Source organism: Clupea harengus, chromosome 25 (assembly GCF_900700415.2).
Source record: "Clupea harengus chromosome 25, Ch_v2.0.2, whole genome shotgun sequence".
Classification (NCBI taxonomy): Eukaryota; Metazoa; Chordata; class Actinopteri; order Clupeiformes; family Clupeidae; genus Clupea; species Clupea harengus.
Genome location: NC_045176.1, coordinates 13,426,551 through 13,452,533, shown reverse-complemented (window position 1 = coordinate 13,452,533; position 25,983 = coordinate 13,426,551). Strand labels below are relative to the sequence as shown.

General features: G+C 42.7%; 1 protein-coding gene across 1 annotated transcript; it reads right to left on the bottom strand.

Moving 5' to 3' along the window:
• Positions 1-305: 305 nt before the first annotated feature.
• On the bottom strand, positions 306-25,165 carry tnn (tenascin N). Its single transcript, XM_031563218.2, has 17 exons — positions 24,577-25,165; positions 19,854-20,252; positions 19,076-19,450; positions 15,564-15,827; positions 13,458-13,640; positions 13,253-13,342; positions 7,995-8,258; positions 5,986-6,246; positions 5,384-5,644; positions 4,709-4,969; positions 4,263-4,393; positions 3,580-3,718; positions 3,129-3,280; positions 2,887-2,983; positions 2,436-2,600; positions 2,150-2,313; positions 306-1,634 (listed from the first exon to the last, which is right to left on the bottom strand). Exons 2-17 carry the CDS (start codon positions 20,248-20,250, stop codon positions 1,494-1,496), a joined length of 3,345 nt encoding a protein of 1,114 aa, XP_031419078.1. The 5' UTR covers positions 20,251-20,252; positions 24,577-25,165; the 3' UTR covers positions 306-1,493.
• Positions 25,166-25,983: the final 818 nt, after the last annotated feature.

The following is a 25,983-nucleotide window of genomic DNA, read 5'->3' as shown; positions in this document are numbered from 1 at the left end:
TATTCCTTTTCTTTTAATGATGTTTTCTGCCTGTATTCTTGCCATCCCTCTCTGTTTCATGCCTCTGGTCCAGATGTGCATCTCCACCAGTCTTTGGATCTCACTGCTTTGCTTCTCCTTCTCACAAATTTGTTTGGTGTTTTAGGCATTCCCAGGATGCACTCTGATGATTTTGAGTCCATGAACCTGTTCCAAATGCCGTTGGCTCCCCGAGCCATCTCTTTACTGTCTTTGTACCATTTTCTATGTTCACTTTTTGAACCCCCCCTCCCTTCCCCATTCTCTTTTTTTTTCACACTTTCTACATTTTCATTTCCACAGGTGCCTTCTCAGATGATTGCATTTAGTCTGATCTGATTCGTGGGGGTAAAGCAATTTTATCCCTACCCTTCACCCTTTAATCACATCAGTTACACTCTTCTTTACTTATGATGTAGCATCCTAAGTAAGGTCCTGTTCAAGGCAGAGAATTTTAGAGATTTTGAAACCGCTGTTCCAAGACGGCACATTACCCAACAAGTCAAGCGATATCATCTGTGTGTACCGAAGGATATTTATATTTCTGGATATGCTAAACTCAGACAACTGGACATGACTGGGTTTCTCTTGTGTTGGATTCATTGTTCATAATAACATGACAAATGAAGGCAACTTTCCAAAGCACCATAATGAATATATATTTGGGAATATTTGTTTTATTTGTTAATGTGCTCAATTAAATACCTTAATACACAACACTTGCTGAGAATAAGAAAAACATTTGACAATCAAGGGTAAAACTAGTTTAACTACACTAGTAAAAGTATGTAACCACACTAGGAGTTGTTCATTGCACAGCCCACCATTGCACAGGAGGGACACATAGTACATTCTTTGAGACACAACATGCCATCCATTTCAGGATACTTTATTTCTGTGAGATAGTGTGACACAGACTCGTGGCACAAATATAGTACAACTACAGTAAACACTTGAACTTACAATCATAGAGGTTTACATTATATCATACAACATTCTCTAACACAAGCCGTTTCGGATGTGGAGTTGGCAGATACTGTAGAAAACAGATGATCTGAAATAAGGCAGAGGGATTTGAATGTCGGCAAAAGGATTTGGAATAGTACAAGCCATGGAAAAAAATATGAATTAGCTGTTTAAAACAATGATTCATTATACTACAGTATTTAACAACCATGTTGTGTAATCTGAGTAATGTAGACAGACATTGAAACAATATACTCCATATTTAAGAATGCCCCTTTCACCCTGTGTTACAAAATACAATTTGTCATAGTGAATCTATTTATATAAAATAAAGAATTATGATACAAAAAGTCCTATTCAAAATATAGATGCATAAGGTTCAAGACAAGGTAAAGTTCTACAGTATTGTGAAGAGTTACCACCCCTCAATTGCCTTAATTTTGTCTCTTGTTTTGAACAAATGTATGTGTATGCTTGTTTCTTGGGCTTTGTCTTCTTGTCTGTTTTGTTCACTCAGTCTGAGTCAGCCGTTTCTTCTGCTTGGCCATCAGTGACCTCCTCTTCCGGCTGCCCGCGCCCACTGGCCGGATCTTAATCTCGCTGAAGTCCAGGGACATGAGGTGACCCTTCCATGGCTCCCAGTTCATTCCCTGGTGGAGACAACACTGGCTGTTACATTACAGTCATTTTAAAAACTAGATTAGAGTCACCTGGTCTGGAGAATCTGAAGTTTCCGTATGGGACATCTCTTTCAGCAAGATCAGCACAGAGAAATCGATTTTTGTCTGATGAGTATAAATGGGGATTTTTCGCAGTGAGGTCATAAAAGCTGACATCAATACTTTCAGTAACTTACTGAACTGAAATGATGAACACCAAAAATACATTGAAGTGATCTCTAACATTCTCTCTGTATGAAAGTTGCTGAACCCAGCAAGCCCTATTTTTTGACTTAACAGTGCCCTCTTCTGGTGATACCTGAACATAGACCAACCACATCATTCAGCTAACAGACAGTAACACTCACCGATAGTGGTGATTTATTTAACCTGACTTACTGGATATAAATTGAGCTTGTACAATACTAGAAGTAATTCAGTTTCTTCAGTATAACTGTGAAAATGATCTTGAATATTCATTCATGCGCCAAACGCTCATCACTCACCACACTGTGCCTGTTGTCTCCCATCTTGCCATTGAGGTTAGCCAGATGGCAGTTCTTGTACCACCAGGCCCCGCGGTGCATCAGGGCACAGTTACTAAGGGCTATGTCATTGTCATTGTCCACAGTGGTAAAGTTCCTTCCCTGATGGTAGGTCATAGCATCACCTAAAGACAGAGAGAGTTTTTGCTTATCTATTTGTTTGCTTTTTATTTGTTTCGGGATGTGGAATGGGAGTTTCTGTGTGTGCTCTGTGTTGTATTAGATACACATTTCCAGCCAGGCCTACCTGCATTTCCTCTGTAATTGCCAACGGTCAGTGTAAACTTCTGCTTGACGGGTGCAATCTTGAAGTAGTCGTAGACAGCGTAGGCCCGCTCCGAACCCGAGCCCAGGTCAAAGCGCAGCTCATACCGAGTTGGAGTGTTAGTCAGTTCATAGATCTTTTCCAGACCTGCAGTCCACAATAACATGTACATTAGAGGATTATATAAAAAAAAATATTCAGTAGGTTTGACTGTATAATACTTTGTGAAAACTATCATACTATTTGTTTCTAAAGATCAAAACATGTTCCACACTTCTCTTATTTGTCTTCAGGAAAATTATATTGTTGCACGAATAAACATGCTGAAGTTTAATTAAATATGTATGGATGTAATTTCTATGTAAAGAAACATCAATTGAAATCAGTTTAACTGTAAATAATAGATTCGATTATTAAAGATGTCTTCACAGACCAAGCCAGAATTCATCCGTCAGTTCCCCAAAGCCAGCGATGTACTGTCTCCAGCGCTTCATGAAGTCCAGCCTTCCGCTGTTACGTCTCTGGAAAACCTGGAGCAAAAGAGAAAGGCCTTAATATCATTCTTTCTCTGGTGAAAGAAATACAAAAACCTTTATTTTCTAACACCGCTCAATGTATCTTTTCTCTAATCATGACATAAGTTTGTTTTTATTTTTTTTTCCTGACTGAACTCACCAGCCATCCTCCGCCATCGGTGGTCATGTCACAGTACACCTGCATGGGGCTGCTGCGGTCGTTGTTGACATAGATGGTGTACACTCCACTGGTCAGGTTGCCATTCTTCATGTGCTGAGTGCAGTCCATAGGGAACGGGTACGCAACACCCACTGTGCAGGGGTGAAGGGCATACTTTATTTCTTAAATGATCGTTTAAGTAACATATCTAAGTTAAATGCAGTGTTTCGAATCACTGATACGCTGTAACACATCCAAACACGAACACGTACGTACAGACAGAAATGTGCACATGCGCGCCCGCGCACACACACACACAAAGACACAAAGACACAAAGACACACAAAGTCAAACACACACAAACTGACAGGTGTACACATATACACACACAACCCTTCATGGTTGGACACACGCACTCACAGCACCAGCCTCAGCATACTATCCTGGGTACCTGTGCTGAAGGTGGTCTCTACCACAATGCTTCTCTTGGCCCCGCGGTAGGCGATCAGCGTGACTATGTACTTCTTGCTCATCAGCAGGCCAGTCATGGCAAACTTGTTCTCCCTCTTCTTCAGTTTCTTCTCAACAGTCTAGGCATTGGTATCACACACACCACAGTCACACTCAGGGAGAGCAAAACACATCTAACATGTCTACACACAACATACAGTTCATGTCAAACGGTGCAACACATGGCAAAGGCTTGACTCCTAGGACCAGGTCTGAGAGAAAATGAATAGACAACCCATGGAAACTTTGGCAATGGGCCATAACAAAATCCACCATTGGCAACACTACAACTATGACCTATCATGACAAGAACCTGTCGTGTTTGAATCCCCACTAATTTGCACTGCATCATGATGAATTCAAATCTAATTCTCTTCAGAAATTCCAGATGTCAAACTTCAACACTGCTGTGCGCTGTTGCAAATGATAACACTGCAAGACTACGTGAGGCACAGTAGTGTCAATTCAGTTCAAGACGAGAGTTCAGTTTGAGGTTTAACTCGTTTGGATACGTTTTTGTTGTTGGTGCTGCAGAATCTGCCACTGGCAAAGACTACCAGTTCACATAACTCTCCTAAATCTCCAAAAATGTGCACCTTAACCCTATGTGTAACTGCTAAGTACCTGCATGCTTCCATCCTCGGGTCTGTATGTGAGGATGTAGCCGTCGATGTCGGCCAGAGGTGCAGTCCAGCTTAAGGCTCCGGACTCCAGCTGTACATCAGTGGCTCGGAGGTTTCTGGGTGCGTCGATCTCTGTGGGGAAATGGGGGTAAGGAAGATATGAACATTTGTGAACCACACTGGACTCTGGTTAACCCTGCAACAGAGGCAATGCTGTGAGGGTTTAATGACTTGAAGTGCAAGTTAGAAATGTAAACGAATCTGATTCGTCTTAAAGGGTATTTCCTGTTTTTGAAAAGGCTTGTCAGGGACAATGAATAACATTATTCCAAGAAGCTCTGCTGCTTGGGTTAATCCAAAGCAGGATCCCTTCCAACTATTATCTGTTATTTAATGGCAACAGGATGAAACATGGGCCTGCTTGTGTGCCTCCCACTGTCAGATAACCTGTCTCGGCCTCTGTGGAGGTCTTCCTGCTGGAGCGAGAGCCCTTGACGGCCCAGACGTAGACGGTGTAGACGACTCCCGGTCTGAGTCCAGTCAGCCTGTAGGTGGTGTCTGCCCCTACAGAGATCTCCTGGCTGGAGCCATCAGCTGAGATGTAGCTCAGCATGTAACCATCGATCTCTGCTTGCACTCTGTCCCACGATACCAGCGCTGAATCCTCTGTCACCTCTCTGGTCAAGAGGTTAGTAGGGGCATCTATGTCTACAAAGCCATTCGTTACAGTTGGTTAAACACTACAGCAAGAACGCCATGCAGCTTGTTCAGTTCATTTGGGGGATGATGAAACACACCATGAAATACAATACTGAATGAAAGAAAATATGCAGTCCATTGTGCTGCATATAACCTTTCATAAATATATAGTTCTATGAAACAAGGTGCAAGGTTATTTTGGTTGTGAGTTTCAGTTTTTGGTTAAAATTTCTGTTCCTCCAATAAAGCAACTAATCAAACCATTTACTTTGTTTTCTCTAATGACACCCAGTTAACCAAAACCACTAAATTTTCTCACCCAAATAAGCTGTTATATTACCAGCAACACTAGCATAAGTATGTTTCTGGTATCTCTGCGTGGGACTTTTCTGAAGACTGATGTTTAAAACAAGACTGGGAGACCTGTCTCGGCCTCTGTGGAGCTCTTCCTGCTGGAGCGAGAGCCCTTGACGGCCCAGACGTAGACGGTGTAGACGACTCCCGGTCTGAGTCCAGTCAGCCTGTAGGTGGTGTCTGCCCCTACAGAGATCTCCTGGCTGGAGCCATCAGCTGAGGTGTAGCTCAGCATGTAACCATCGATCTCTGCTTGCACTCTGTCCCACGATACCAGCGCTGAATCCTCTGTCACCTCTCTGGTCAAGAGGTTAGTAGGGGCATCTATGTCTACAAAGCCATTCGTTACAGTTGGTTAAACACTACAGCAAGAACGCCATGCAGCTTCATTTGAAAGCCCATTTGGAAAATGTTGGTTGTTCCTATGCCATGTTCAATGTATGTATGTTGCATGAATGTGCAGTTTTAAACAAATTGAGTTAATAATGCAAAATCAAATCTTTAGTAAACTAAAATCTAATCATGTTCCACACACAACTGTTTAATTAACCAGTGAATGTTTTAAAACAACCATTTCTATTTCCAAATATGCTTTCATATAGAGAGTATGTTTCTGGTATCTCTGCGTGGGACTTTTCTGAAGACTGAAGTTTAAAACAAGACTGGGAGACCTGTCTCGGCCTCTGTGGAGCTCTTCCTGCTGGAGCGAGAGCCCTTGACGGCCCAGACGTAGACGGTGTAGACGACTCCCGGTCTGAGTCCAGTCAGCCTGTAGGTGGTGTCTGCCCCTACAGAGATCTCCTGGCTGGAGCCATCAGCTGAGGTGTAGCTCAGCATGTAACCATCGATCTCTGCTTGCACTCTGTCCCACGATACCAGCGCTGAATCCTCTGTCACCTCTCTGGTCAAGAGGTTAGTAGGGGCATCTATGTCTACAAAGCCATTTGTATAACTGGTTAAAAACTACAGCAAGAACGCCATGCAGCTTCATTTGAAAGCCCATTTGGAAAATGCTGGTTGTTCCTATGCCATGTTCAATGAATGTATGTTTCATGGACAAATTGAGGTAATAATGCAAAATCAAATCTTTAGTAAACTAAAATCTAATCATGTATCACACACAACTGTTAAATTAACCAGTTTTTTTTTTTAAACACAGCCATTTCTATTTGCAAATATGCTTTCATATAGAGAGAACTCAAGTCATCATACTTCCGCAAGGGTTTTACCGACCAAAGCAGCCTTGTAAAGAGACGTTTAGATGCAGACACAAGGGCACAGCGTACAGTGTACCATAAAGTGTACAGTGTACCATAGAGCCAATGTTGAGATCTACATGGGCTCTGTCCATTAGGGTCGTCCTGCATTCATGTTTTCACAATAAGCCACACCCATGAACGTCAGTTTGTGTATTTGAAAGGCACCAGGCCATTTACACATAGGTAAGTCTTCATATATTGTAACACCAACAATGTTACATCTGTAATAAAATATATTAGATCACAGCAGCTGAAAGACTTCTTTCACCTAACAAATGAGTTAATGCAGGAAAAAGGGCTTTGCCTCCCTGAAAAAAAAAGCATCTTCCCACAGTCCTCTGTGATGGGTCACCTCTGTTTACTGATATTCGACTAAACATCCCATGGAAAAATGGAAAGAAAAACAGAGGTGGGCCTGTGGCTCGACTGCCTGGATTTCCCTCTCTCAGAAGTGAGCGTCCACCAGGAACCCTGCTGCTTGAGTTATGAGACAAGTCTGTCCCCAGTGTCTGCTTCACTCATCTTCCTACAAAACATGGGCTAGTGCCAGATGACAGAGCTAATATAGGTCGCTTGTAAAGAGACGCCCTATCGCAATAACTGCAGGTACGACTACTCCCTATTCCTACATGAACTGCCTTCATATAAATATGAATATAATTACTGTATGTTTTTTTCCCCCCCAGTTAAGATAAAACCTGGTGGCTGTGTTCATGAAATATAACACCCACTAAAGCCCAACCTGTTTGGAGAATGTTGTGTCTCCTGACTGTGGTGCCTGGTATTGCACTTAAAATAATCTTGGTAGCAAGAAAAATACATCTCCCTTTGTTCCCTCTGAATGTGTACGCTGCAGTTAATCCCGAGTGGCATGTTACGTAACAAGCACAAGATGATAGCAAGGTCAGGTTAACCAAGAAGACAAATACCTCATTATGTGGAGTTAGATAAATAAACAGAATCGTCTCTCTTACCAGATTTGCATTTGATATGTGAGATCCTGTCATCTTTCTATTTATACTAATCTTTCATCAGCAGTCTCTTAATGAAAACCATGCTGCTTAAAACAAATACAGTAATAGCAAGCAAGGCCCTCATGCAGATGACAGATGTAAAACACAAGTCAGACCACAGGGAATATCAGATGGAGATGGAGTCACGTCTATGCCGCAGTGATACAGGAGAATGCTAAAACCTCTGAATTAATGAAACCGCATTTAGACTAGACTAGGAAAGAGGTATCTGCTATCATGCTCAAAGAAGGGCCATTGAAGTCCCTCAGAGGAAGAAACTGCCACTCGGGCTCATTCATTAGGCCAGAGGATCAAAGAGGGCAGATGTTCATCCCAGAGGGGCTTCTGAGGAAGGGAAACAACAACAAAGTGCAATGGGGGCTGACAGCCATGCGGCGAAAAGCTTACCTGTCTCGGCCTCTGTGGAGCTCTTCCTGCTGGAGCGAGAGCCCTTGACGGCCCAGACGTAGACGGTGTAGACGACTCCCGGTCTGAGTCCAGTCAGCCTGTAGGTGGTGATGTCTGCCCCTACAGAGATCTCCTGGCTGGAGCCATCAGCAGAGATGTAGCTCAGCATGTAGCCATCGATCTCCGCCTGCACTCTTTCCCATGTCACAGTTGCTGTGCTCTCTGTCACCTCTGTGGTCACCAGGTTGGACGGGGAGTCTATGTCTGTCATGAAAATCCCACAGTGATTATAGGCACTTAGGATTATAGAGTGGGACTATAGGCACTGAGAGTAAACTATTACAAACAAAACTGATTGCACTCATTTAAAAGCTCCTACGCGCAACAAAGAAGGACATCGTGTAAAGCCATTTTGATTACTAGAGCCCTTTCATTTACATAACATGCACACAGACCTAAGGGCCTTCTTGGGTGGACCGTCGCCTGATTTGGGTGTGTTTTTGGGAAGGCGTTCTGCTACTTCCCCATTTGAAATGTAACCTGCAACTTAGTTTTAAACATCTGGCAGGCACATCTAATCTAATCTAATCTCTTCACAGTTTGACAGCATAACATTCAGTTTCTGAATTGACAGATCATTTAACTCAACAGAATATGTACACCAAAGGTCATGCAACTACACTCTACACTGCACAGAGCTACACTCTCTACGCACACATCGTGCTCCCATTTGCCATTTTATAATAGCCTAACATCTCTTAGATTTGAGACAATGAAGATAGGTCTAAAATGAGAAGGAGCTCAATCTCTCTGTCTACAAATGGGATAGATCCATCAAATATTTGATTCGTTTTCACTGTTCACTAAATATGATTAGTTGCTAATACAGATTTATGAATCTAACACATGTCGCCATTACACAACCGAAGCCTAAAACATTAGGTCTTTGCCCTCTCTGATCCGGAAGATGCATACCATGCTGTGGAGCATTTAAGACTTTGGTCTTTGAGGACACAGGCCTAGACCAAAACAGTAGGTCTGTGTTCTGTTGTTGACATATGAGATCCAGAAGGAGGGTGAAATATTGAGGATGTGACCAAAGCGACAAAGGTGATTGAGCCCGGGGTGGGGAGCATGGAATGGGAACATGAGCAGTTGTGCAGGGCTGCTGAAGCCAGGCTAGCATCAGTGGCATCGTCCGCCAGAGGAAGTGAGAAGACATGCAAAAGCAATCATCATTTAGGATATTCCTCTGTGACCACCACAAGGTCGGCTTAATGTCACCGTGCTATCCACAGCATGAAAACTGATTAATGGTGCATTCCACGATTTCTGGAATCCACATCTCTCATTCGGATGCTGTTGGTTTTGTGAAGCCAGAATCTTTTGACTGATTCCCTGTTAACAGGCTTCCAAAGGCCAATAACACTTAGATGCAGTTCTCTGAGAGATTCTTGGTGAATACATCTCTACTACATACTAAACTGGACTTGAAAATGTCAGGAACACTCATTCCTCACAGAAAATGTGCTGTGAGAAGAAGGAATCCATCAAGGGAGAAGACCAGACCACAGTCTTCATTCCGCCTTCACTCACAGCATTCAATGAGCTCACGTTAGGTGTACAATTTCAACAGCGTTACTTGGGAGGCCCAAGAAAGGTGGTGTACTGCCTATGAGGAGTGGGGAGACTTGTGAGGTTCTGGATGGTTAACTGAGTGGTTAGAACAATAACACGCACTGGCAGCTTTCCCCGCATGTGGAAAACAGTTTATCTGACCGGGTCCTCTGGTAACGTGTGACTTAGATCCACAGTGACAGCAAAAGGGGTCTTTCCAATAGGAACCCCCAAAGCCAGAGTCAGCCGTGTAAAAAATGTAAGTGTCTCTGCTTACCCTGCTCTGTCCTCATTGCAATTAGCACCTCATAAGTCTCCATAAAGTGGCCCTTCAGCAACAGAAGTCATCAGCAACTACTGATCTTAGGATACCATAAGAGAGAGTTCGAACTCCATCCTCCAACTCCAGACTTTACAACAGGCGCTGAGTTGGCTCTGCTGGGTTGGCCTGGAGGTATGAAGTGCTACTCTATGCTCTATGCATGTCTCAAGCCTCACAGAGGTCTGCTGCACACTTGCAGCAATACGGAGAAGACCTCAACAGGCCTTGTGACCCTTCCAGGCCTCATGAATCAGAGACCCAATAAAATAAAAATAGAAATGTGCTGTCGTCTCCTCAGCCAGCAGCTCCGGCCTACGGGCACTGCCGTTCACTTTGCTGGGTTTGAATGAACAGCGCAAAAAACCTTAGTAGCTTGTGCAAATGAGCCCCCTACTTTTCTGGCAGTCGGCAGTGGAACACTGACTCTGTTTCTTTTAGGATCTTGAAAATGCTGAGAGAAAAATGCTTCTATATCCTGTTCTTTTTTTTCTTCTTCTGTCCCCTCAATGTCCTGCCAAGGGAGAGCAGTACCCAGACGTACACAGTTTGCAGACATGTCAAAGGCCTGAGTTGGTCAGTAACAATAAGAGACGGATTTACAGGGGCCACCCTGTGAGAGTGTGGTTTCACTAAATAGTCGCTATGCATTAAAGGGGCACAGAGCGTAGGCTGAGCTCCGCTAAACAAAATGGCTTGCCCCCAGATGATGCATTGAAAAGCCATTTCCTCTTCTTGCTGTAAGACGACCGTGTGCGAGGGGTGGGAGTGTGTGTGCTGTGCTGTAATTCATAACATGCTGAGGAAGGGGGAAAATGCTGTCTAATTGAAGCCTCCAGAACAGTGGCCATGACTGTCAAGGGTAAAGTCTGCAGGATGTGGCTCTGTCCCACACTGTAACTCAAGAGTGAAGCTTTTCGATTCACACAAAAGCCCCAGACTAAACAATGGACAAAAACTCCACTGTGTTAGCCTCGGGATGGGACTGTGACCACTTCTTCCTCTTTGCCCTCTATCTTTGCATTTGTGTGTCGGTAAGTTAACTGCAAACAGATTTCCATCACTAACTAAAAATAAACCGTGTTGTTGTAGACTCAGGGACCCTGTGATCTGTAATTGGCAAGTCCCAGTCATCTTGAACCAATGTGGGAGGATCTGTCAAGGAGCTAAGGTGTGCCCTCCTAAAACTGCTGTAAGCCTTCCATGCAACACCTTCGCTGAGGGCTCTTGGCTTTGGTGTTGAGACAAGACCCTTTCTTCTATGTGAGGATTACCTCTTAAAGGGAAGTTTGAGGTCACGCATTGGACACCTCACGCAGATCAAAAGGGAGCCCAACAAGAGCTTACCCCTAAATAAAGACCATTTAAGGTCCCTCCAGGGCTACAAAAACAAAAGAGTCGTCAACATGAACAGACAAGGAGCCGTGGCTTTTGGCAGCAGAATTTTGGATGGAGCCAAAAGTATATATGGTTTAAGCCACCTTTATGGTCAGTGAGTTGTGAGGCATGCAACGTCTTGACTAACGTTTGCAGAGTCAGTGAAAGAATAAGACCGTTTAAGAGTTAATTTTAGGAGTTCACCTTCTCGTAAAAACAAAAAACACTAAGTCAAAAGCCAGACAAAGCAAGGCTATATTTATGCATGCACTTATACTTCCAGATGGTGAGTGGCAAATACTGCTTGTTCCTGCTTGATGTATTAGTGAAAATGTACACATTCTGAATAATTTTAGCACTCTGGTAGTGCAACTGAGGGAATCATCAGTAAATTGAGGCATTCTTATAAATCATTATTTATTAGTCCAGAATTCTTGGAAGAAGTGGAAGAAGAAGCTATGAACATTACCTGTAATTTATTTTCAGCCTTAAGCATTAAAAAATATTGGATTATGTAGCACTTTGGATTTTCAGTCAGTGCAAGTTCTGGAAGCGTTGTTGGGTGATTTATGTGTATTGCAATGTTGTCTTTTGGGCACTTGAAGAGAAAGAACTGCAGCTGAGCAAGCATGTTTTATTACCAAACACAGATTGAGAGTGTGGTTTGAGAGGACGACAAACAGGAGGAGAATCATCAGTGTGTTTGATTTACTGCAATAAAGATTGGGCTCCTCAATCATGTGCTTGTAGCCCGAGTTTTTGTTTATCTCCTTCTTCTTTATAATGTAGAAGCATCACTTTTGTTTTGCCATGTTTAATGATATAATAATATTATATTTCATATATTTATAATTTGGTATAATATAATATAGAATACATTAATAATTATATTTAGAATTATACTTCAAAATCTGGTTAATACAATACTTGGTAACTGTTTTCTCACATTGCTCAACTTACCTTGTCAGCTGGATCAAGTAATTCGTAACACGGGTCAAGTTGAGCCACAAGACCACTTTTTTATGTGATCCCATATTCAAAGTCTATTTGAGTTAGACAACTGCTTTAATTGATGGCACACATTCTTTTGTTGTAGACATTAGTTTTATCTCTGTCTCATATTCCCTTGACTGTAGGTTGACTTACGCCACTCTCCCCTATCCATGATAGTTTTTGTTTTGGCTTGGGACCAGCTGAAAAAATATTGAACCACTGGATTGAGTAACATCCTGATTTTATACTGTCAAATGTCACTCAGAAACGAGTATGTGCAGGACTTTATATGGCCGTCGGTCTGACCATTACATGGACAAATAATTGGATTGAAGCTCATGCCCAGCTCCTGCTAGGTGCCACAATATTATTTGTTGGTTTTGGACTCAGATGTTTTCTCAGGCCCAAGATCATTTGAGAAGTACACATAGTTGAATTGCCCGGGGTGAAATAAAAGGGCACTTAGTTGTTGTTGTATTCGGTCAAGGAAGTAATTGAATTGATTTATAGTGACAAGAAAAATACCTGAAATATAAACTAAGCTGTTGAGGTCAAGACACATTTCAACATTGGACCCTTTCAAAAGAAAGTTTAAAAGGGGATCTGGCTTTATTGATGTCCATTCCTTCACATCAGGAAAGAAATAAGTCTGTTTATAACTGAAATAGAGCTATATATATAATCCATTACATTGCCTGTGGGCAACGTTTTAGCCGCCATGACTTTAAGGGGGAAGAGTGAATATTAATCATGTATTACCAACATTTACAACATGCTGAATGCATAGCTAGACAATCCACCCTAACATAGTGTGATGTGTTATTAATGAATTATTCATCCATCGCAAATCTAATCCCTGTTGCCGCCCAGTAAAAAAATTAAAAAAGGAAAAAAGAAAGTTACAGTAATCTACGTCAGTTTCACAATGATGTCTTTGGCAGACCAGACTGACCTGTGGTTCCTGTAACTGTTGATGGCTTGCCCTCTGACGTTCCTTTGATGGCCTGTACTGTTATCTGATACTCAGTGCCAGGAAACAGGCCTGTAAAACAAACCCACGGGTTCATGCAAATTGTTACGATCTTTCTACCAACATGCAGAACGTTCATCTTAGTTAACTGTATATTACTGAATTTTCAGTTTCAGAGAGAACTCACCCACGATGGTGTGCTTGGTTCTGGCCTCCTCGCTCTTAGCCACGGTCTGTTCTTCTTCCTGGCCTTCTGGGTTGGCATAGGTCAGTCGGAAATGATCCAGCTCAGAATCTGGATTCTTCCAGTCTACCTGGATGGAGTCCTCTGTCTGACCCAACACACGGATGCCGCCAACAGTAGACACATCTGTAAGGGGGGGGGGAACAATTACTAATGTAACAGTGGTCCTAGAGCACCCAAGTCATACAATGGCAGACAAATTACTTAAGTCAGCAATGCCAGGATCAGTTTATGACATGTAGCTGATAGGAGCAAGTCACATTAACGCTCTAACTGTGTAGTGAGCAGAAATGCAATGTGCTGCACCATTCATTGTTTGTTTCCTTCAGCTCCCTCTAGAGGCAACCTTTTCCATAGAACTCTCCTGAGGCTGAAGCTCATGGTTAATATGTATGCATGTCTCACATCCTACAAACTTGGTGAAGATGGAAAAATATTTTCTGCTGAGTAATGTTTGTTCTATATTCTTTATATTAAAAAGGGAGATGAGACTAAACAACAACAAGTGGTTGCTTTCATTTTCTTACTTCTACATTCGTAGCCTGATGAGTTTGGCTACGACACAAATGTATTCCTATCTTTGAGGGCAGAATAAGTATTACTATATAAACGATGATAAAGTGATATAGATAATGTATACAGTAAAATTGATTGTTGTACGCAATTTAGAAAGAAGAAATAAAGTATTTTTGAAAAAGACAAATAGACTCTTTTGATTGAGTCATCAACCTATAGGCTATGTGGAAGCACTGTTATGAAAATAACTTTTCTTTCTGCAATGCACAATATATCCTTCTTTAATGCTATTCAGCTGTCTGACCTGAGTGGCCAGATAAGATGGCTTTTCGTTGTGTCATACTTCACTACATAACCCTAATTAAGATACCAGGGGTAAATAAAGCCATCTTAAGTCTATACAACTGCAGAAAAGTCCACACAGCAAATTTTTCACAAATATCAGCAAGATATATTTAAAATGATATACATCAAAAACAGACTCCACTACTAAGCAAGATTGCTTGTCCTGTCCTAACCCAGAAATGATAACAAAAAAAACAGGCATTTAGCTGCATGGTATCATTTTCAGAGCAGGACAGAAAAACTGGACATTTAAAATAAGCATCCAACAGCTAGCGCTCTGTGGGTGTAGAGAGGCAAGCACACAGCTCTGATGGTCCAAAATGACAGGGCAGGCTTGGAAACCCAGGCACTCAGCAGCTGAAGTTGTGTACTTAGACAGTCCTGCCAAAGTATACTATTCAATCGATACCAGCTGCGCAGATAGCTCCAATAGCTGGGGCTACCGAAGGCTCTTACATATTTGAAGGAGGATATGATTCCAACAGATTAATATATACCCTGGCCTTGCATTCCTTACACTTAATGAATTACACCCAGGAAGAAAAGAAAAGGGAACGTGATTTGGTTTTCAATACACTGTGGCTGAATTTAAGTAGACTTTTGCTGACTGTAGGATTTATTTCCAATACCTACTCTGGATGTCTTTTGCAAAGCTCTTCCTGTCTGAGACATACTTGAGGACAGACAGTGAAAAAAAAAGACTCGGTTAATACGTTTCGCATCTCAATGTTAAATGTCTTCATTGTTTTCGCTGGTGGCAGGAAAATACCCAGACAATTTGAAAATGAATGCATATGTGAAGTTAAAAGCTTTGACCAGAAACTGTCCCCTCCAGATTGGGACAGCCTGTTCATCATATCCAGATGATGCGCACATATTGTATTCTTACATGAGCACCCTGTTCATGAAGGACTTTCATAGCAGGCCACATCACAGAGCGCTCGCTTCAGGCAAATGCCCCAACTGCATCTGTAAGCGGTCTTCATTCCCATAAAATGTGTCTACTGCTTCCTTCTGGATTTAATTGGGTAAAACCAGTGTGATTTAATGATTCACAACCCATCCGTCAGCAGATTAATTCCTTGCACGGAAAGAGCTAAACAGTTGCATGTTGCAGCCTTTCACTCCCAAACGCCTAGAACATGGGCCAGAGAGATGAACCCTCGCCGAGCAGAGTGGCTGTCTTACCTGTAGTGGCATGTAGACTGACAGAGTCACTGTTTGTCTCCTTGATGACAGCGTACACCTGTACAATGTAGGTGAGTCCTGAGACGAGGCCAGTGATTAGGTAGGAGTTCTCTGTGTTGGCGACATTGACAGAGATGAGGGCCCCCTCATCGCCTTCTGGGTGGTATGTCAGCACGTAGTACTCGGCCCCTCTGACAAAGTCCCATTCAACCAACAGGGACATCTCTGTTGCCTCCATCAGACGCAGGTCTTTGGGTCCCACCACTGAGGGCAGAAGAAACCACATGGATTCATCTGAGGTTAATTGTGGACAATGCAGGTCAATCATAATAAATGACATGGCAGACTTGACGAATAGTAACTTTCTTAGGCTGTGTGTTGTACACTGTAAACCCTAACAGTCCATTTATTCATTTTGTAGGTGTGATATTGTTATATTGACAATACAACCAATATAACATCTTGCACAGTGTGTGCCCGTTTGTTAACATGTCTCTTTTACTTAAGGACACAAATGCATTTTTTATGCATACTTTGTTCACATGGAACCACAGTCCATATTGGAAACAGGTACATTTAATACAGAATGTTTGTTTAGTATATGCGAAGAAGCCATTAAAGCCATTCTATTGCAGTCATGAGTTAGGTTGACGAGCTCCTGGTTCTTGGGGCTAACTAGGGTCTAACTCTTTAGGTGATTTTGAGAGTGTGGTCATGGTAACCATCATGGAGAGGTCCACTGGAAAAACGTAAGGGGGCTATTTGACAGATTGCATGATTTCCTGGGGCTCTCAATGTGACACTGATTAATAGGTCAAGTAACATTGATTAGCACACAGGCATCACACAGTTATGGTCTCATTGCATAACCATGTTATCCATCTATGTCTTTCCTGCTGATAGCAGGAATACTACTCTCCATTCTTCAAGACTACTCTCCATTCTTCTGAACAAATGAAACTGAAAGTTTTAAGATTTTATGATGTAGATATAAAGTAGTTTTACTGAATAAAGATATGTTGTATTTAATCAGGTGTGAGAACAGCTGGACATCTCTGCAAAATACTCCATAGTCCAATTAACTACATTTAATTGCTGTTATTGACTTCATGGTCTTAAGTTACTTTAACAAAAAATAGTCACGTTGCTTGAACCCATATCAAACAATTTTTCATGGTTGCGTTAATAAATGAAATGGTTTAAGGTAATCCGTTTCCTAATATATTTTGACTTCATTAAACTTGTCTAAGTTTGCAGTGATAGTGCTGAATATTGCATTACACATGAGAGAAGACCGAGATGAGGAGCACCAGGAGAACTTCAATTACAAACCAAACGCCCTAGGGGGACGGGCAGGCAGTATGCTGTCAGGCAAGAGTGAAATTTCCACTCAGAGCTTACCCTCAGAACTTAGGCGGAAAATACTGTGTGGTTGTGAAGAAATACAAGGGGGAAAAAGTGTAATACACAAGAGGGCTTGAGCGAAATGGGTGCTGAGGAGACCACATGAGCCGGGAAAGAATGCACAGAAGTTTTGGACATTGTTCCACATGGCAAGGGGCAGGATGTTGAATGTTTTCCTAGAGTTCAGCAGGAGCAATTCCATCCAGTGGCAGTTAATACGCCTGTTCCTGCTGTCCTTTCCAGGTGCTGCCAGTAACATTTTCACTCTTAAATAATATTTCAGAAAGGCCAGCGGGACAGATAAATTAACATCTGAGGCCTGGAAAAAGCGCAAGTACCGGAAATTCGCGTCGTGACTGATTGATACCGAGGGAAGCACATTTTAAAGATGAAAATTACTATCATAACAGAATTATGTTTGGACTTAATAAAAGGTACCATAAATCTGTAGCACAGCATTTATGCCAAGAAGACATCACCATGGTGTTAAAAACATTCTGAAAAAACATGAATGGCCTTTCAATCAGCACAGCTCTGGTAATAACATGATTTCGTCAAAACAACTAAACAACTAAAACAACTAACAAGATGGCAACATTTGCTTAAAAACAGAGGGATGCTGTACATACTGTATTCACATGGTGTTTAAGCCCACCCATTGGGAACGTTATCACACATATAATTTTAGTTATGTCACTGGCATCTCTCAGTAAGATGCTCAGTAATTGAAATAGTAATAATAATAATAGTCTGCTTTTGTTTTGCTCTGCCACTGTGGAAATAGTGCTGAGAGACAGCGCTGCACGGGAGGAGACAGTGACTTACGCACTAACCAGGCAAAATCCCTCACATCTGCGTGGGTTTGAGGCAGTGACTTACACACTAACAAGGCCAAACCCCTCACATCTGCGTGGGTTTGAGGCAGTGACTTATGCACTAACCAGGCCAAACCCCTCACATCTGCTATCTAATCTGTTTGATCAGACTTTGAATAGCACTCCAAAACCTACTAGCTCTTTTGTGGTGGGGATAAAGATCATCCTGTCATTTCTCAAGTGTTGCTTTTTAGTCTTATTATTTTTGACATTATATTAGACCACACTCCTAACTTGTGTCTTTCTGGGAAAGGCAACAGATTTCTGAGTAGGTACATTGTAAATTGAACACACTGAAATAAATAAATAACATTCTTGGAATGTGGTTTGGGTTTGGTTTCCTTGGTGGTTTGAAAAGAATGTGTTTAATGATATGCAACATTTGATGCTCTTTATGAGAGAGCTCTTTTATATTGCACAATATTGTTCACTCACTAAAAGAATCTTCCCTGGCAGCATTTCTGTCATTCTCCAGACCAATGGTGATCTACATAAACTAAAACAGACCAAATGTGTGAATAGTGTTATGAGAGAAGCTTTTTTTATAGTTCTCTCTGAAGATTACTTGAAATGTTTTATGTTATGAGCTGAACACCCCCAGGTAGAAATATTGAGCCAGTTTCTCAGAGAAGACCATAAATACTGCTGAACAGTCCAAAGAATCACAGTTACATGCTGCAGCTTTCTTTGGTCTTTGGCTGATCTCAATTACGCTGTCTCTCAAGTTCAAACTCTTGAGGTAAACTCCTTAGGGTAAGCCCCAACACCCTGAAATGTCAACCCTGACCAGTATTGTCTTTTCTAATGAGCATGACCTGTACATTCCACTGGTGGCAGGCATATCGCTGAAGGCAGGTAGATCACTCACTCTCTGCTAATAACTGTCAATCAGTGTCTCTAAGGACAATCTGAGCAGTTGGAAATTGACTATTACGCATGAAACTGTGACAGCAGATGATGACTTTTGCCGTCAATTGTCTGTAATGTAAACAATCATTAATTAATTCAGCAATGTAGCCTTCAGAATGGTTATATTCCTTTCCATACAGGAGATGGTCCTATTAATAAAACATTGCTTTCTCTCTCTCTCTCTCTCTCTCTCTCTCTCTCTCTCTCTCTCTCTCTCTCTCTCTCTCTCTCTCTCAGAGTAGGTCAAGGTGCCAGTGCAATACCTGTGCAAGATAACTTACAGAAAGCCACTTCACCACTAAAACAAACAGATATTAAGGTTACCCATGGAGCAGTCGTCGCCAAAGAATCCCTCATCACAGATGCAGCGCCCGTCCACACATCGGCCGTTTCCGATGCAGTCGTTGGGGCACCGCTGGACGCTGCAGTCCTCCCCTGTGAAGTGCGGGAAGCAGACGCACTTGCCGTCCACGCAGTGACCCTTGTCGTTGCAGTTATCGGGGCAGAGGAGCTGGCTGCAGTCGTGCCCAGTGTAGCCGGCGTGGCATACACAGCGGCCGTCAACACAGCGCCCGTTGTCATTGCAGTCGTCGGGGCATGTGGACACGGAGCAGTCGGGCCCTTCCCAGCCCGGGTTGCACTGGCATTTACACGCGTCGTGCAGGAACGTGCCCTGACCACTGCAGCTCGTGTCCATACCTGGCGGGAGAGAGGATTGATGAAAAGTGACACGTTTCACAACATAGTAAGTCTTCAAAGGCTCGTGAAGCCTGCTGGTGAAACACAATGTGTGATGGTGAAAAGCATGTGTTTCCTCTTATTAGAAATCATGACCCATGCTGTTTTGCCTGCTATGATGCCAATAATGCATAGACTTCACGACTGCATTTATTAGACACAGCAGTTGCACAGTACTCAGTACAAGCTGTGAAATGAGTTTTAGATCAGAAAAATATGATACGCAGTCATATCTTGTACAAACACACACACTTACTAACACATATTTAGAGACAGGGTGAGAGACATAAGGTTATTCAACTGGATGGTTTCATTGTGCACTGTGTAACTCCAGCGTACCTTTAACCTGAATCAGTGCACATACCTGCTGATTTGCAGCAGCCTTGGGCGCACTGGGTCTTCAGGTAAGTCACCTCCTCCTCTAAGCCGTTGACGCGGTAGAGCAGGGACTTGAACTCCTCTGAGTCGGAACAGCTACACGACGGCGTCTGCAGGCGGATGTTGTGCCTGAAGACGACGTCGTTCTCTCCGTTCACCGTCATCTCCTGCAATGCACCCTGGGGGTCTGTGGCCTGGTCCTGAGACAGGAGGGCCTGGGAGCCCACTTTGCAGTCCGTGCCAATCTTGTAAACATGGCTGAACGTCACCCCCTTTTCAGCCTCGGCGGCCCCCTGTCCCTCTGCCACAGTGAATAGGGAGACGGCAAGAAGTGTTCCCATCAAGGGAAGGAGCCTTCCCGGAGGACTTAGTCTGGTCACCATGGCTGAGGAGACAGACAGCAAGAGAAGTTCAGTCAACGTGATAGCTCTCTGAAAAAGATATACATCCACACTTAGTCAAACCTTTCATATTTACATTTACTTGTGCAATGTTTCAACCTGGATCATCATCAGGCAAAGTATGTGTGACTGCATGAATGTTTTCCATAGCCTTAGAGCTTAAAACAAGACCTTATTTTCCTTATTTTTCCTTTCGGTCACATCTTTTTTCCCCAAAGTGGGGCTTCCAGTCCATGTTAAACATATGATAAAGATTGATATTCAGGGCACCACATTATGTTTAATGGAGCAAGTTTGTTTTACAAGAGGAATATAGATCGCCTGTCTAACAGTGGAATGTCTGCTGTCTCTCTGCTTTGCTGGCACATTCCATCCAAACCCTTAATTGCATGTGTGCAACCACAGGGGACTTCAAGGAGCATGGAACGCTTTTGAATAGAATGATGTCATTTCTAATAGCGGTGATGTCATTCGGTCTTTGTACCTTACAAGGAATCAGAATTACACAGTATCAAGGAGATCTTCAATTAAGCTAAATATATCCCTGGAAAGTATTCTCCAGGGTTTTTAAATCCCCAAACATGAATATAAAACGATCTTCCCAAGAGTGTCCTCAGGCATTACGATTCCTCAAGACTAGTAACTTACTTATAGGCATCTGAATTTGTGTGGCCTGAAGGAAGTTAAATCTTCGCTGCAGAACTGCCTGCAGTAAGTTGAGATGCCATGGTCCTGGAGTTAAACTCAGATTTCAGAGCAGTGGCAGACATCTTGCTGATGAATTGCTGCGGCTGCCTTTTGCAAAAGCAGCCAACCATGAAGGATAAGACTATAAAGTGTTGCATTCGCAATGGTTATAAGGCAACCTCAGAGGCGGGCGGAAATTTGTGAAGCAATTTAAAAAAAAAAAAAGGTCCACATTTAAGAAATACACCATGAACCCAGCCATCTGAAAATAATGCAATCATGTCTGTCACACTGTCATAAAAAAAAACCTGGGAAAGTGGCACTGTCATAGTTATTTTGAGAATGTCTTTTTGTCTTCCATGAGAGCAGGGCACGTATCTGTGTATGTATAGTCTATTGTGGTCTATTACAGTCTTTACTATGGCCTGGTGACTGGTGAGTTCCCCGATTTCCCCTTTAGCAATGTCTCTGTTTCAACTGCGTGTTATTTACTCATTAACTGAAGGGGCATTGCTCTAATCACGGAGGAATGTATGTGCTGGTATCCGTGGATAGGATGAAATAATATTGCAGCACAACATGAAAGAGCAGATGTGGAAAGATGAACTCGGAGAGGGAAAAGGCCTGAGACTTCACATCCCCAGACCAAAAAGGTGGAAATGTCAACAAAAGCAAATGCCGACCATGAGCTCAAAGGCAGAGCTGATGGCCCGACCTCCGCTTCAGATGAAACAGACAGCGCTGTATGTAAGATATTAAAAGCATGTTTCTGATTATTACATCAAGTCTGTCCGTTGAATCTGCTGGGTTCATTGTTGATTTTGCTTTCAACCTTAAAGTAAACATGCTACTGCCATTCAACTCAGGAAATGAAAAGAAAATGGCTAAAACGGTACGCCATAGGCTTGCTGAACATCTGAAGAAAAGAAAAAAAATATTCAGAACTATATGGAATGGTGGACAGAAGGAAGTATATCTGTCTCGTACAAATAGACATGGTCAGCACGGGTACAAGTACCGTAGATCTTCCATAAAGGAGCCTGTTTATTGCTCTCTGTCAGAGCTTTTATTCAATGCTTGTTTTTCCCCATATTTTATTTCTCTTGGAAAAGGTTCCTCAGATACCTGCCAGTGTTGTGCAGTCATGGCTGCTACTGTCTGTGGAGGAGGGCGAGAGGGAGAGGGAAGGCAGGGCTCCACTCCGCATGCAGTGCTTTTGGAGAAAACTGGTGAGATCAGTAGGTTTCCACCTGGCCTTGTGGAAAAAAAGAGTGTATGATGTTGCCGTGTGGCGGGCTGAGAGTGGTGAACGCAGACGCAGCCCTCAGAGACGGCTTCCCTGCTGTTATAAATATATACAGACAGACTTCAGAAGATGGAGGACTCATCTGCCCAAGAGTGCTGCACTGCACAAGCCTATACATTATTATTATTATTATTGTTGTTGTTATTTTATAAGTATGTGTAAGTATAATCATGTCTGACTGATCTTGGCATATGAGATTTTGGAAACGGTGCAAACTGTAATTCACTATTTTCAGTAACAATCTGATAGAAAATATGATGTTTATGGATTAATTTAATTTACATAAACACAGATATGTGTGTATTGGAGTGAATCACAGCACAACACAACACAACACAGAATAAACACCTCCAATAACTCCACTGCTCTTTCTGAACCCTAAGGGTCCCAATGGTATGAGCTAAGAAGATGATTATAGAGGACTGAGCAAACAAAGACCATGGAGTATGGCTTCTCCTGCAGCGCCACAAGCTGTCATGGTCCTGAGATGGCACCAGGTTGGTAATTCAGACATCACTGACTTATAGGGCTGTGACATTTGGCAGCCATAAAGTGGCCAGTAAACTACACTGCTCAAGTCAAAGCTCACATCCTGGGCAATGAAAGACATGCCAGAAACTTAGTATTCCACACACACTTCCCAATATACAGGGGAGAATGGAGGATAGCATACTCTCGACTACTAACTAACTGCTCACTAATGAGATACACTTACATACTCTGCACAGGAACTGAGCGGCACACCCGCGGCCGGAGGAGGGGGGTGCTGGAGAGGAGGGGCACAAGGCCAGTCAGACTATGTTTAATGTCTTCAGCTCTCCTGAGGCACATTAACAGACAAAGCCAGCCTGTTCCTCTGTGTTTTTTTTAAAGTCGTATTTAAGTCGCACCAGCAGAGAGGAGACGAAAGGATTTACTGATGCTGGAAAAAAAAATGAGGTGGTTAAAGGAGCAGAGGAGAGGAGAGCAGACGATGGAGGAGGGAGACCCAGACTCGGTTCTGCTTAAAATGCGGCCGCAGACATGCAACTTGTGCAGAGTTTCCTCTCCGCTCCGAAAGCTGCGTAAGCTGAAGGCAATTACGAGTGAGACAGAGCAACAGTTTCATATCCCCTGCTCAGACTGCCGGGCTGGGCACCCAGACCACAGAGGCCTTGATAAGGTTACAGGAGAGCAGGAGTCAGCCCCGGTGACCTTATGGAAGGCTCACTCCAGCGCCGTATGTAATAAACCACCTACTCATGGCCGGCGGCACGCCACCAGCCACATCTGGCGCTCATTTGATCTGCGCTACCGATTAAAGCGGCTGCCAGCACAGTAGCAGTTTCACTCACTTGCACCATCAGAGCAGGACAATGTAACGCGCTGTGATTCTCCAAGTGTGAGTGGGGTTAGGGCGCTGAAATGGAGTTCCCGTGCCAGAAATAAACCAAGACAGATGTAGGCAAAGTCAGCAGATTTCTTGTCTCACCTTTGCTCCCTCCTCTCTCCCTAGGGTCAAGGTAATAGGTCCAAGTGCGGTAGCTTTAATACAGCACTTAAAGTGTAAAGCCAGGAGTGGGGTGCAAAGAGTGTGAGCGGCATAATGGGTACAGGTATTGTATTCTAGTTCCTCCATGATGCAAAAGAACACAAAAGAACACAAAACACAACAATTGAGAAGATTCCAAGCAAAACATACCATGCACACTTTTTTTGCACTGCCCATAATACAGTTCTTATTATTATACGTTATTTTTCATTAAAAAAATTATTGGCTTTCCTGGTATCATCAATACTAGACAATGCCTGGATATTGTAAACAAGGCTTGATCACTTTCAATAGGATCTCATGGCTTGGTGGAATTTGTAATAAATTAAGGAGCAAAACATTTATATAATCATTTTCATGTAAAGTTCTGATGCTCATGATCATTTATGCTTAATGAACAATCCATTTCACAGCACCATGGGAGGCAAACGGGTCTCCTGTTGCAAATAAATCCCTCTAACTGCAGCCATTCAAAAGGCTGAGATAATAAAAAGAAATTCAGCGTTTTAACAGGCTTTTAAAAGTGTCACAGGGGTCAAACTAATAATCTCACAGAAAACCTCTGTGATTTTGGGTGAAGTTTATTTACAGAAAATCAAATGGTGGAGGGACACACAGGGGAAGGAAACCTCTAAACATTACTCTGAATAAACCGAAGATAAACTCTCAAGCCTGAATCCGCAACGTTAACATTAAAGCTGCATTACTTTATGAAAGAGAGCAATCAAACTTCCCTAAGCAGGGGGTGAAAAAAAATAAGGTTGGAAAACAGAGCTGGCCTTACCGCTGCAGTATCTCTCTTCTGACACAAGTTAATACTCCTCCTGACTGAGAGTGAGAACGGGGCTGAGTGTGCGCCTCTCCCCCGACACCTGTCGACAAGTTTAGGATCAGCCTAGTATGGTGTCCTGGGCAGCTCCGGTGTGATTTCCACAGTAGCCTTCCCCTCAAAGACTTTTTAAAATCCTCTCCTGAGCCCAGAGCCAATGGGCAGGCAGGGCGTGGCTCCCTGTGCAGCTCCACCAGGCTGCATTAACAAAAAAAAGAAAGAAAGAAAGAAAGAATGTAACAAAGTAAGAAAGAAAGAGGCAGATATTGAGAGACGTTCCACTTCTTTTCTTCACTGGATCTCATCTTATAGTTAAACATGACCAGCACTCCAGTTACCAGCCCCCCCAGTCCCAATACCAGTGTGCAGGTAGAGTTTTGTAAAAAGCTTTATTTTCTTATTTTTTTGGTCTTTAAACATGTGTATCCTTATAGTAGCAGCAATAGCAATGAATCCCTTTTCCAGATATTGTGATATATGCACGTGACAACCAAGGACTGGCAGAGCCAATGTCAATAGCTTTCTACTCTGAGTTTTAACACGACTAGCCTGAGTATTTATGAAAAGCAACTTTATTTCACATGATTCAAAGACAACATTCTTTTCTAGGATTTGATGGAAAAGATATGGAAACTACATTTTCACTCTCGACTTACACTGATTGATTGTCTATAGTCTTGTAGTAGTCTTCCAAAAAGAGGGAGGAAAAGCATTTGGAAGCCTCATTATACCAAATGCGATGAAGGACAAATATTCCAACAAATAATAAATAGGTTTTCCACATTAGCTGCTGATAGACACCATCACATTCACATTTAGAATCAATTCCCAAAATAATCCTAGTACAGCCAGCTGAAATAACAACTATTTTGTTGAAACAAACACAATGTCCATCACATGAAAGACTGTTGCAACAATGAAACCATTATCTCAAAAAGACGAGCACGTCTACATTCATGATCAAGGCAGTTTCAATGAAGCAGAATACAATAGATCATCTCCAATCATCTGCGGATGATCTACCATGGAAGTGAGGTGGACTGACCTCATCCCAAATTCACTGACACATCACTGCTGCCAGGTGTTAACGCCATCTTCAAAGAGGCGAGGGGAAAACCTAAGAGTTATCAGCTGACTGGAGACTTCTGGCATTGGGTTTGGTCACCATTTCTCCAAGGCCAGCATGTGTTTGCCCCCTAAATATCTCGGGTGTTGTGTTGCACCAACCACAATGGATGGGGAAACACTTAAGGTGAAATCAGAGAAGACACCAGTGTAGGTTGAGGGACTGCACTGGATTCACAGGACTCAGCAAAAGAGTCTTCAATCAGATTGTGACACCAACTTCCTGTCCGTCTCAAC

What these genes read in the sequence shown, in the direction of transcription:
- tnn (XM_031563218.2), bottom strand. Translation starts at nt 20,250, where the DNA reads ATGGTGACCAGACTAAGTCCTCCGGGAAGGCTCCTTCCCTTGATGGGA. An exon ending in AGAGACCACCTTCAGCACAG is followed by an intron (nt 3,281 to 3,579) that starts GTACCCAGGATA and finishes ACCCCTGCACAG; the next exon opens with TGGGTGTTGCGTACCCGTTC. An exon ending in CAATTACAGAGGAAATGCAG is followed by an intron (nt 2,314 to 2,435) that starts GTAGGCCTGGCT and finishes CTCTGTCTTTAG; the next exon opens with GTGATGCTATGACCTACCAT.